At 36.3% G+C, this 13,685-nt stretch overlaps 1 protein-coding gene across 1 annotated transcript in view; it reads right to left on the bottom strand.

Moving 5' to 3' along the window:
• The window catches only part of LOC139962171 (uncharacterized), a 105,035-nt gene that overhangs the window by 52,526 nt on the left and 38,824 nt on the right, over positions 1-13,685 (bottom strand). The window contains exon 3 of the mRNA XM_071962133.1: positions 1,767-2,167. Coding sequence (XP_071818234.1) covers positions 1,767-1,969 — 203 coding nt within the window. The 5' untranslated portion in view covers positions 1,970-2,167. The remainder of the gene's footprint in view (positions 1-1,766; positions 2,168-13,685) is intronic.

Genomic DNA, 13,685 nt, shown 5'->3' with positions numbered 1-13,685 from the left:
GGTATACATGTACTTTCCATAGGGGGTTAAACTGTGAGTAAAGAACAAATTAAACCTGCTGTTTTGGGGAATGTACATGTATGTGTAACCAGAAGAAACTGAAAGCAAAATTTAAACCAATGATTGCACCCTCTCAATGGTGGAGTGAAATTCCATAAAATTATGCAGCACTCGAGCAAAGCAGCTGCTGGGTAATGGATTAATTGCTACCTATAAGCACTAAGTAATGTTTCCTTTTAAATATCAGCATCTCTTAAATCAAACTCATGCAGTACTGGATCTGTAGATGAAAGTAGAACCTTTGATATTTTCAATTGCTCTTGTAATGGACCGGTCCTACAGTAGAGCACTGGGTGGTAGGATTATTAAGGCAGTAGATCTGAAGTGGGACATTTAACAAGCGAAAGTAGGTTTCTCGATGGTCCTGGAAAAGTGATGTGGTAGAGCAGCCAGTTGTGATGAGGAGACAAGGAAATGGGAAGCAAAATAACTACTGTTTACCAATTCAAGTTCCCAATTCCGACAACATTTTCATGTAAACTTGAAATTTAATCAGCAACTGATGATGATTTGTTGATTTCCTTTGATTTTAACAGTTTCAACACCTATGCATTCTTCATTTTGAGTTTGAAGCAGAGATTTAACACATTTTCAGTTCCCTGATACTTCTTCAGTATTCAAAACGAAATTCTTTGACCGACAGCAGTGTTCTAGAATAAGTCGCATAGTACAAACTCTGCAAATCACCAGTTACTAAGTTGTGCACGCATGTTTAGTTTGCCATTATGAAAATAAGTATTCAAAAACGTTGTGACAGTAAGAATGCTGGAAAATGTTTACTTTTACAGCTCAAAGGGAAGGAGTTCATGAGGACAACATGGTGTAAGTTGTAAGAAATATGGAAAGACTCAGAACTCATAGAACATTAATGAGAGAAGTAGCACTTTGAAGGAAATTGTTGATTGATGATGTCTCCTAGCAAGAAAGCAAACAAGTTGGCTTAAATACAGTAGTTCTTAACTGGAAGCATGTTTATGGTAACATACATACAGTACATGATCTCATTGGAGACCAACATAAAATTGAAGAATTCGAGAACTACTTTCAACATCCCACATCCACTCACACAATTGTAGGTTTGAGTAAAATACAGGTTTAATGCATTCAAACTGATGACAGTTAATGCAGATCTTTCAGTTTCATACAAAAAAACATCCTCACTTTGTCTCAAAGATGGGAAGGATAGGTATATTTTTAAAAATACTTTGAACAGATGTGCACAAAAAAAATGATAGCAACACTTAAATTGGTTTAATTATTAATCAAAGTAAAAAAAACATTATGCCAAATGATTGTTATTAGGTTTGTTTACTTGCTTCTAACTAAGACTAAGACTAGAGTAAGACAACAGTTAGGCCTAGATGCAAATAGGTACACATCTGCAGATTGACGGCTCTAGGGCCCTGCATTAGCTTACAATGAATATACTACAGTTATTGTAATGCACAAGGTATCAACCCTTTAAGTTAAAACTTGTATAAATTACCTGTCTAAATGTATGCCTAGCCTAACTTAGGCCTACAGTATACTGTAACCTAGTATAAGCTAGTGTGTTTACATGGGTAGCCTAACTTCAGCTTTTTCAGTCCTGACAGAGAATTAATGTATCATTAGTTTTGACACTGATCAACTTAATTTACTACGCCTCCCATGTATCTTGGGCAAAAGTTTGGCTATTAAAATAATCATAACATTAACAGACTTACAGAGTAGTTGTCCAAACTGGTAAGTCGTTTGGAACGTCATGAAGTCTGCATCTGTTGCAAGCCACTATGGATGACAAACAAGAGCACGCTTCTGGGCATCGGATGTTTGGACTCACTGTAGTCGAACCATTGACAGCGATAACACCAAAAAATATCGAAATAAAAATAATAGTCCACCACCTAACATCGGGGAGAAACGCCATGTTTCTACCCCACTGTGATCGGCGAGGTGTCCGGGTGCCTATCGTGTAGGATACGATGGCTATAAAAGTTCAGCACTACTTTGTACACTTGTAGGCTTAGCGTTTGTAGCATGTAGTGCAACACACAACAACGACGTTGATTTACTGTGAGTCCTCTCGCAAGGTTGATTTTATCATTTCCACACCTTCAGGTAAATCCTGGAAAGAAGAAATGCGAAAATAACATTGTCATAACTCCATTATTCAGAAAGGTGATCAAATTTTCTCTTCACATACTATGACGATTGAAATATAGTCAATTGCGATATACGTTGCTTGGCTACATTGTCCCTCTGCAAGGTACTATTGAACTGAACTGTTCGGTGTATACGTATGTACTGTACTACGATATACCAATTGCACAATAAAGAGTATTGGAACCTACGTGTGTGTTATGTATGTATATACACTGAGCTCCCACACACATCGCGTATACTACACTACTACGTACTATGTACACACATTGTAGACATGTAGGCAACACAACTTTACTCGACTGTACAAAATAAGGAGGGCTCACTGCACAACCAATTTGCATAGCAAACCAGCCTCAGGTTACCTTATTATGTATGCATACCACAGAGGATTGCCGCCTCTGATTGGTTTAGATTTAATTCAGGTAAACTTGCGGCTCGGCGCCGAGAGAACCTGCGAAAAACTATTGTTGATTGTGGGGAAAAGGAAAGGTATTAACACCGTGATATGAAAATGAAATGTATCCTCAGGAACAGTTATGAAGTAAAAGGAGAGAAAGAAAATAATTGCACTGAAAAGGTGGTGAAAAATAATGTTGGAATTGCGAAAATATGAATGAAACATTTCGCAAGAAACTTTACATTGAAAAGGTTTGTAGAAATGGAGAGATCTTTTGGGTCGTTTTGTTTTGTTTTGTCTGTTGTTCTTTTTTTCAGATTGATAGAAACTACTAAACATCTGTATAACGTGAACACCACTGTCTGTAACCATTTTTTCTGTATATGTGTGTGTATGTGTGTTTATGAGATATGAGAACTAATTTCGCGACTATGTGAATCCTTATGTTTGAGTTTTGTTTCCATATTAAATTTGGAAAGAAGACACTTCAAGTTACGAAATGTTTCCTGAATGATGCATGCAAAACAATGACATCATTACCAATTTGCAGTCATCTGGACACTTCTCAGTTTAGTTATGGATCAAACTCGTAAATATAAAATTGACGTTGATCATTAATCATAACACCCACTGTTTGAATAGAGAGGGTGTATATATATTTTAAGTTGATAAGTGTAACACTGGAACATTTGATGAGTGTGCTGACAAATACTATTTCCTGCAGTGAAACTACTTCTAATCAATCTAACATTGATTATTGACAATGAATCACTCACTGTGCCTAAACAGAAAGCATGAAAGTGTATCCATACAAAGGTGTTGTATGGTATCACATTTTTATTTTTTTTACAAAGGGTGTAATTTCGCAAATAAGAAACTTTACAGTGGTCTATAGTGAGGGTTTTCTTCTTTTGGTAATCATTTTATAAGCATAATAACGCCGGTTTTTAGTCGCGAGTTTTTTCTTTAGTAAATATATAAGAAAGAAAAGTTTACTTTATTGTTCGTGGAATTTCAATATTAGCATGGAAAGATATGTTCCCTTTCTTCTTATTGTTTTTTTCCAGTGCGCTGAAGAGGAGCCTGCAAGCGATTGAAATTATTCAGAACAACATGTACAGAAAGTTTTCTCTCTGTAAAGCAGTCCCTTAGTTTATTCCAAAGCGTTTATATAAACAGTGTTTTGAAGGTCGTACAGTGCGCCCTCACTTTGACACACCAGCATGGTACTGATGTCTCATTATGTTCAGTGATACATAATGAATTAAAAGTTGATAATATATTAAAATCGTCATAATTACTCGGTCACAGTTTCTTCAAATGGGGACTGGAGCTGAGAGTGGATCAGCTAAGTCTTGGGTGATTTTTTTTTTATTAACTTGAGGAACTGACAAAATCGCGAAATAGGCCTATATCAATCCTGGTGCATGCATGCCTTTCATCAAAACAGTATCCGCAGTAGTTTGAAAATCTATTATTTATTATTTATTTTACAAAATTTCTATAGCGCCTTATCCAATCAGAAATTGCTCTAAGGCGCTTTACATTAAAATACATACAAACATGATATACAAATAAATACATATATATATATATATATATATATCTACCGTACACCACTGATTAAGCAAATATGAAAGTGGTCGGAAGTAGGCTAGGCTATCGGTCGTTTACATGTATATATTGTGAGGTCTGAGGGACGGGGTCAGTGATGCAGGGGGCAATTAAGGTATGTCAAATGTTCACATGAAAACGCCGTGTGATGATGTGCTTCATTTGCAGTGTGTGACGTCACATTTCTTGAAATACATAGAACTATTTTGATGGTAACATTGTTCTGGTGGATAGCGCTGTACCAGCTTAAGGTTTCTATTGCACTCTTGTATGGTAACTGTTATTCCTGACAATCAATTGAAGTTGATAGTATAGTGAATAGTTTTGCGTGACGAACAGACTAATTATCAGACTTAATAAGATCAAGGGTATATACTTAACATGTTTTCAGACGATGCGTAATACTTTTTAACACTATATCCCTCTTTCTGTCTACCACGCGAAAAAGTAGTAGGAACCCTATAGTTCCTGATATATTTAGAATTAAAAAAAAACAGGTATATAAACGCATCAGTAATGGTCATGTTTCCCTTAGACCAAGGACAATCATTTTGAGTCAGGCTGCTGAGAATATAACACTTCACACGTCCGAAGGACGGTCTCACCTGGATGAGTAATTATAATATCTTTATACTCCCGTCAACCATTTTGGTTTATTGCGTGCGTGTCCTGAATACTGAGCTCAATGGATGATATCTTTGTCGAGGCTTTTTTTCTTTATTACTTTTTTTTGTCATTGGCAACACCTGCATGCTTCGAGAAGCTTTAGCTTTCCTGGTTGAGTGATCGCACTGTTTTGGCACCTTTTATCGACAGAAACCAATTTGGAGAGGCTTTAAGGGAAAGAATCAGTCGTTGAGCGGTGGAATGTGAGGGAAATGAAGGAAAGATTATCGATCAGTGGCTATAAGCCGAGATGACTAGTTGCAGGTGTGATGAAAAAAACTCCCCACACCTGATGTTCTCGGCAGACGATATATGTACGCATGTATTGCTGTATGATCAGTAATGATCGTCGCGACGAGCTGATTAAATATTGGATACTAACATCTGGTCAAATCCTAATGAATCATCAGTATGTTTTGGTTCAGTATTGTGTATACGCTATGCATGGATGACATTTGGGAACGATTTGGTAAGCTATGCGGGATATAATCATAGAAGCACATATACGACAAAGGGAGCAAAGAAACACTGCAGACAAATAAACAAAGGACTGAGCATGCGAACAAACAAGCAATCATAGCAAAAACAAAACTCACTCACATATACTTACACACTTACTAACTAATGCACTAACTCTCTTAGAACAAAGAAAAAATTGAAGTGAATGTGCCAGACTGCTGACCACTGCTGTGTATTTATGAACTTCTTTGAATTCATATGCAGGTTCATAATAATACTAATGATAATGACGACGATAATGATGATGATGACGATGATGATGGTGATGATGATGACGGTGGCGACGATGACGACGATGACAATGATGATATCAAAGATAAGGTTAAACTGAACTTCTCGGTTATAATTCTGAACAGAGATCTAGTTGTAATTGTTATGCAACGGTATATATACTTCAGGCTCGCGCTACATAGAGTATAATATAGATCCCTGTTCTGAGCGCCTTTGACAAATATCGTCAGCCCATTCTATACTAATCCAGTAAATGTTTATTTTAGACAGGTAACCACACACATTCTCCCAAATAATCAATTAGGCGATCGGGAACCCATGGATAAACTATACACGTGTGGAAAGATAAGAGTACTTGAATATGAGTATCTGAGTACGAGTATATACTAGTTCGTACATTAGTACTTAAGATGCCCGAGTATTAGTACGAGTGCAAATGATTGGTGGAATAGGGAGTCCATCAACCAATCTGCTATGGTTTTGCCAGTCATTTGTTCCCGAGTGACTTTTAATGTTTAAAGCCTCCCCATGCCATCCGATATTATATATGATACGGTACTAAGATTCATTTTTTTTTTCTTTTTTTGCAGTTACCAAACATAAACTGAACAAAAGCTTGGCCAGTTTAAGAAATACAAGGATGCCAGATACCTTATTCTTTATGATATTAATTTTGAGACCAATTAAAGAACACCAAAGCTGCAAAACTTAATTGGCTTTGTTTGGTATGCAATCATACCATATATATTAATCGCTCAGTTAAAAATAGCGCATTGTGTTGTTACCGTATAATGTTTATCGTTTAGATGCACGTCTCTGATAATCAGATTAAAACTTGCTTATACGATAATAATTAACGATATCATGTCCCTAATTACCTACTTGGACTTACGAGCATGTATAATGTTTACTTTTCATTAGGCAATGCTCTGCAGAGACATCATGACATTTGTGACGTCATAATTTGACATCCTTCTTTGTCTCTAGTATATGTCAGCTGATGCAGATATAGCTGCCTATCATATTATTATTAATAATAATGTGTCTAAAATTAGTCCTTGAATATAATTGAAGTAAGGGTATCTTGTGGTGTAGTCTGCCAGTTATGTCATTAATGCCAAATATCTGATATAATGTATATATATATATATATATATATATATATATATATATATATATATATATATATATATATATAATTTAAATGACCCCAGACCGGTGGGATTCAAATTATAGACTGATTTTTTATAAGGTCTTTTAAAGGCAAGGAAACGGGCTGGTGGTATCCCGTTCCATGCAGTAAATTTATTCATACCGGTACTGGTAAAAGATTTACAATTAGTAACTATAAACATCCATGTTGCTGGTCAAACGGTAACTATGTTACTGAACTTCGTTATACACGAATACTCTTCCCCACCCGTCCTCCTCCCCTGCAGTACCCCCATTACTTTCCTACCGGTCAAAATCCTGTTATTGTCCAACGACTTGCTAGGGGAACTCCTGATTTAAGAAAGTATGTTAAAGTGAATTGTACATGAATGTATATAATTGCACATCATCACCAGAAATATTGAGTAGTAAATTAATCGCTCAGTCTCCATGTTTGGCGACCAATTCACCTCGTGAAATTTGTGATAGGAACTGCCTTCCATTGTAAGCAGACAAAACACATGTAATATATATTTATACACGCCATGGTAAATAACGCCAAGCTGCATGATTCACCTGGTCTGTATATTATGAAGAAAAAAATCATTGCAAGTTGCATGAAACTTAATGCCAGCTTTTTCCAAATTCAATGCCACAAAAAAAAGACAAAAAAATAGGAGAAAACAGAATCCAGGAAATAAGGCGATTCGAAAATCATTTGTGGGGTATATTGCTTATCGGCGAAATAATTTGCAAGGCTTCGGAAAACACACGGAATCTGTCAAAGTGCTAGCGGGTTGTGTGGATGAGGCGGCATAAGTTTCTTTGATGTCTTCGGCTGATCACCAATCAAGTTAATAATGCTATAGTGCTGAGGTAGAACCATAAATCTATTGCGACTATAACCAAAATGTGATATAGTTTGTAGGTGAATAAAAATGATGAAAATTACTTTTGCCTCGGGTCTGATTTTTTTCTCACATGTTTGATTACAAGAAATAAAAGTCGTTCCAAGGTAATGTGATCACTAGAGGCCATGATGCCGCCGCGATCACACCGTGCACAGCCTTAACAACAATCGTGTCGTATGTATTGACTATATACTTACGGATAGGGTGTTAAGAACACGTATACCGGTATATATATATATATATATATATATATATATATATATATATATATATATAGGTGACAATTAGTTGAGACTTGTGGAACCTAAATATATAGCCTACATAAGGGGGCGAGGTTACTTGGTCGATATATAAATTATGTAAACATGTTCCAGTTTTCTCTTTGAATAAATATTCGAACCTGGTAAACCCACCTTTCTTCTTCTTCGAAGTTAACAAATCCGTTACGGATCAACCGTTTACAGACAATTAAGACAGGAAATTATATGTACGAATTGAGAGTGCTAGGTAATAAGTGAGAAATATAAGTATATAGTGAGTCTGATCCGTATTTATGGATATACATCCTGAAAAGCATGCGCAACCGGGCATCGAAATTCTGATTGCAAACTTGCAGATGTGGAAGCGGATGGGGGACAAAGTGTGGGATGGGGGGGGTTGTGAAATAGAAGTAAGCAGTTTAATTTTTGGTGTTTCCTTTTCATATTATCGGAGTTCACGCTGTAAAATGGAAAACAATTAAAACATACTCAACTGATTTACAAGTTGACATTTACAGGTTGACATTTAAATATTACCAGATGTTGATTATGAAACATCAGTTTTTAAAGTATTTTGGCTACCTATATAAACTTTGTGTCTACACAACCAATTCATAGATGAAAAACTGAATTAGCTGACACTGAATAATATACTTTTCAGAAAATGTCAACAAGAAGTCCATCCGTCCAGCTATAGTCTTAAACTTTTCCCAGGGTAGCCGTTTATAAAATGTTGAAATATATTTTGAAGGAAAGAAGGAGCCAAAAAAAAAATTCATAGACAAGTTCACCTACGGGGAACAACCTTTCCTACTGACAAATTCAGAAATTTGTTCATCGATGAAAAGTTAAATTGATACTAATTTTGCCCTCCTGATATCTTGGAACATGCGAAACGCTGAAACTTCGACAACGACAAAACAACAACGGAAAGTCCCCCAACTTTATTAAGCCTGATTCCGAAACCCAAACAACTTGATCTACTCTCAACGAGTCCCCATGCAGTCCCTGCATTCTCACACATCGAAACTGTAACCTGTAAAGCTGATATATACAACACACCGAGTACAGTGTATACTCCTGAACCTATAGAGTTTTGCGTACACTTCTTGCAGCTCCATTAGTCTCGTAGTTTTTAAATGTGTATGATAAAAAGTTGGGACCAAAACAAAGCAAGAGCCAATCACCGATATATTTTTTCGAATTATAACCGATCTATTAAATAGTATGAAGGCCTGACGTTTTCGATCCTATAGCAGGATCTTCGATCTGCAGAGGCTTATATACTAAACTTATGGATAAATCCTGTTTATTCTCCCTTACCTGTTTTTGCTGTCAACCTGTTGTCAACTTGGTATATGCTGGTGTATATCTATATATATATTATATATATATTGATAGATGTATATGTAGGCCAATAATATAATATTTCCAGTATGCGAAGAGCGAAGAAGCCTACAAATAATATAGTTAATTCCAGATGCACTTTTAGAACATTATATAACGATAAAGTTATGCCAACATAATGTTGTGTATAGGCCTATACTACAGACCAAGCATTAAAATGGATAATGAAACGTTTAGTCGATCAGACATGATAATCTCCTACATCTTTTGACAGTTTCAAGCCCCGCCTTTTATGTTTGCTCATTGGGGCCATATATTGTTGAACACTATGCCTCAATATACATATATATAGAGAGGGAAATATATTGGAAGGATTTTTCCAATTGAGCCCATTGGTCTGAGATTGAATTCCACTCTATTCAGTCACTCCCCCTTTCATCCATGCCGCTCTTGGCTAAGACCCCTTCAAGATATAGTATCTTCTGTGAAAAGCTAATTACGTAACGGTAAGAAAAGTAGAAAGAACAGTATCTCACTTTTACATTGTGAGCTTAAACGTCTCCATATATGCCCGAACAACGGATGAAAACAACCCTCATTATTTGTTCACTGAAAACTCTTTCAAAACCTCTTGAATGGATCATTACTATTCGAAATCGAAATTCGCACCTTGGAGGGCCCTCTCTAGAGGTACTTGAGTTAACCCGCAGGTGGACCGAAGGTAAACAGATGATTTTCTCTTTACGGAGATCAAAATAGGCTTATACTAGGCTGGTTTTCCAAGAGGCAATTCTCGCGTTAACTCCTCTTGTAGACATACAATGGTCAGGTGAGCATGCATGTGTTTATGTGTGTGTGTGTGTGTGTTGCCCGGGCATATACCGTATGATATACTGTACAAGACGTGCTAAAGATTTAAATTCTTTACCAAGTCTGTGGTGTTAAATGTTTCTTTGTCCTCTGATCAGTCTGTCTGTCGGCCGGTCAGTCTGTCGGTAAGATTTATTTATAACAATATGGAAACAGACAACTCGACAACATATCACCATTTCGTCGGACGTCTATGTAAACACCAATAGAGTTACCCAGACATGTATCTATAATTTCTCAAACTTTTTTTTAAGAGTGTATCGATAAAAGAATTTCATTGGTCAAAACAGGATTCGAACTGTTGACGTATAACGAATTATATGACCAGTGTGCAAACCCAAATGAAGCTATCCATCTTTATTTTAAATTAAAGTGGAGCCTATCCCTATATAGTCAGCTTATTCTTTTTATCATTATTTGACTGAGCTGTAATGAAGCAAACTCGAAGTTTCTGCAGGTGGGGGGGGGGGGGGTGCAAGCCTGTTCACACGGCTCCTGCAGGTTAAGAACATTTGTTTGAACGGCTCTGTCCCGCCGTGTCCTTCACTGCTTGCAGGGACGGACACTCACTGTCCTGCACCACACTACCCTGTCCTGCACCACAATGGCCTCTATTCTATATTGTATTTATTGTATTACTTCCAGTGTTTTCAACTGTTACCAATGTAGGCTAACCCCATTTGATTTCTCCTCACCCTCCATAATTCGTAGATATTATGGTTGAGTTACGCAAAGGGTGACAGGCAATGCAAGTATAGTAGGAGTGCGTCTTGCCATGTATTGTCCGGCGTCTGATAACACACGCGCGCGTGCGCGCGCATGCGAACAAAACTACACCTCTAATCAGTTGCATTGATGTCACTGCAAATGTTAAACATGCAATATTGCTTTTTTAAAGTGGTTATTGGTTAGCATATGTAGCACTGTATTATATATATTTGAGTCAATCTGGCTTGAATATGAATCATGATTATGTAATTGTAGCTTAATGCAATGAAATGGCGCCATGCAGCTATACAATAAGAACATGTATGAATTATGACCCAAATTTATATTTTCAGCCTAATATATAAAATCACTCATATAAGGACTTTCTAGCGTTTATTGTCTGGAGAAAGTTTGACGGGTTTTCTTCTTCTATTCCTGGTTTCAAGTTTGTTGAGGTCTTATTATATGGTTGACAGATTGGTATAATCATCAGATCTCACCGCATTGTGTCGTTACTGCATCTCTCTATAGTATAGGTCTATTTGTATAATATCTACAACGACATATTGTATCTGAGAAACCGTTAATAGGTAAACTTGCTGAAATCTGCGTCTCCGTCTTTGCGGGGATTCTGAGATTACAAAAAAAAGAAGGAATCACACACAAGGTAGTAACTGAAGAAAAAAAACATTTATTGTCCCTGACAACACGATAGGGAGACAACTATATGGAAAGCAATTTTGGTAACATATATCCTTAAGTTACGTATCGGTTATGTTCTTTGCCTAATGTGGATAACCGGGGTTTGGTCATAATATGATGACGTCAGCCAGCCTCTATACAATACCGCTATAGAGACAAACATATTTGTTTGTAAATGTAGGACGATAAATGTAAGGTCAATCCCGAGGGGAAGTCGTCATCCAGACAATAATATCATCACTGATGCCTTTGAAATTTTGATGGCATTTTTGACAAAATGAGACATGGCATATGCGCTAAAATCCTATTCAGAACTATATATATATATATATATATATAAATATATATATATATATATAAATATATATGTATATATATATATATATATACGGTATATATATATATATATATATATAGGAAGAATGAATATTCATTCACTTTACCCAATATATAGAATGAATATATAGAATGAATTTTCATTCACTTTACCCAATATATAGAAACAATATATCATTCGTCCACCGACAACGACTTAGGCTATTAACTTTTGATGACCTATACCACACCAGTAAATGTGGCTAACAGGCTAACCTTTGCCTCTTTTGGTAAAACTGGACGATCTCTTAATTATTGACTTGCACTCATATGGAGAGACTCGTAAAGGCTTACCACGTTAATGTAAACAAATACGAAAGGAACCACAATAGGTATACCGGTGTTTTCAACATGGTCAAGTTTAGTCATTCTAGAGACCAACGACAATCGTGACAAAATCGCGTTTTGATACACCCCCGAACTTTACGACAAAATCCTAACCGTAATTGCAAACAAGATATATCATTTTACGGTATTATGATTCAAGGAAATCGAAAACTGAATATATGGCAGTCCCATGAGACCTGGGTGTCGAGGAAGTCCTCGTTAACAAGTTACGCGGAACAGGCGACAAACCTGACCAATCTGTCATACAGATACATAGTTAGATATAACATACTCAATATAAGTACAATCAACTTCATTGGGTCCACAAGTTCGTCTCAGTCAGTAACTTTGGCCGCGAGCCAAAAGTACGTTACCGCGAAGTTAGTGTGTGGAGAACGTTGTGTTCAGGTTGGAGAATGAACAGTGTTGCGTTGGGGGTGTGGTGGGGTGGGGGTCAAGCGTGATGGACACGGGAGAGGGAACACATGGGAACGTGCCACATTTGCTTGTTTGTGGAGAGAGAAAAAACATGAAAAAGTGTAGATTTTAGTAAAATTAACATGAAAAGTATACACCCATTTGTATGCGTATGTGCTTTGAGAAACAATTCTCATCGGATCATCTGTCAACTTATTTTGAGTAATTTTGCAGTAGGTTTGGTAATGGAATTGCCAGACATTGTATCAGAAACTCCAACTTTAATGTAGGGTGTAATGTACAACGTAAAATTACAGATACGATAAGCTTGTCAGAGTTGTAAAACTTTGAACAAAGCTATAATCGAACCATTAAATACTGTTATATATTTTAACATGGTATTTGTATATATATATATATATATATATATATATATATATATATATATATATATAATATATATATATATATATATATTCACTCAAACTCATAAATCTATGTTTAACAACCATTTGGCTGCCCCACTTCAGTTACGTTTCATTCACCGATACATGCTATATACACATACATCACAGACCACTTCGAATCTAATCCATTATAGAATGATAGACAATCGGCTAGACTGGTCAGGTTGTCCGTTGTAACGCTGATTCATGCTAGTATACACCGTGAGGTGTTATTTTTTTTACCAGGTACCGTAATGTCGATGTACTTTTTTTTCTCTCCTCAGTACTTTTTATCAAATAGGTCTTAATTTAGAAAAGCGAAACGGGATCGAGATGATCTTCGCCTCTTATTTTTTTTATTATTATATTTTTGATGTTGAAGGTTGACGAGTAATTTATAAAAAAACACAGGAAGACAACGCTTTCCGTAATGAATGCATTCTGCATGCGTGAACATGGTGTTGGAAGGGAATGGTTCTATATGCTGTTATACTAATCTGTAATGAAGCAGTGTCACATCCTAAGATTCCCCATTCAT

The sequence above is a fragment of the Apostichopus japonicus genome, chromosome 20 (assembly GCF_037975245.1).
Source record: "Apostichopus japonicus isolate 1M-3 chromosome 20, ASM3797524v1, whole genome shotgun sequence".
In the NCBI taxonomy this organism is placed as follows: domain Eukaryota; kingdom Metazoa; phylum Echinodermata; class Holothuroidea; order Aspidochirotida; family Stichopodidae; genus Apostichopus; species Apostichopus japonicus.
The sequence above is the reverse complement of the archived record's forward strand: the minus strand, read 5'-3'. Positions and strand labels throughout refer to the sequence as shown.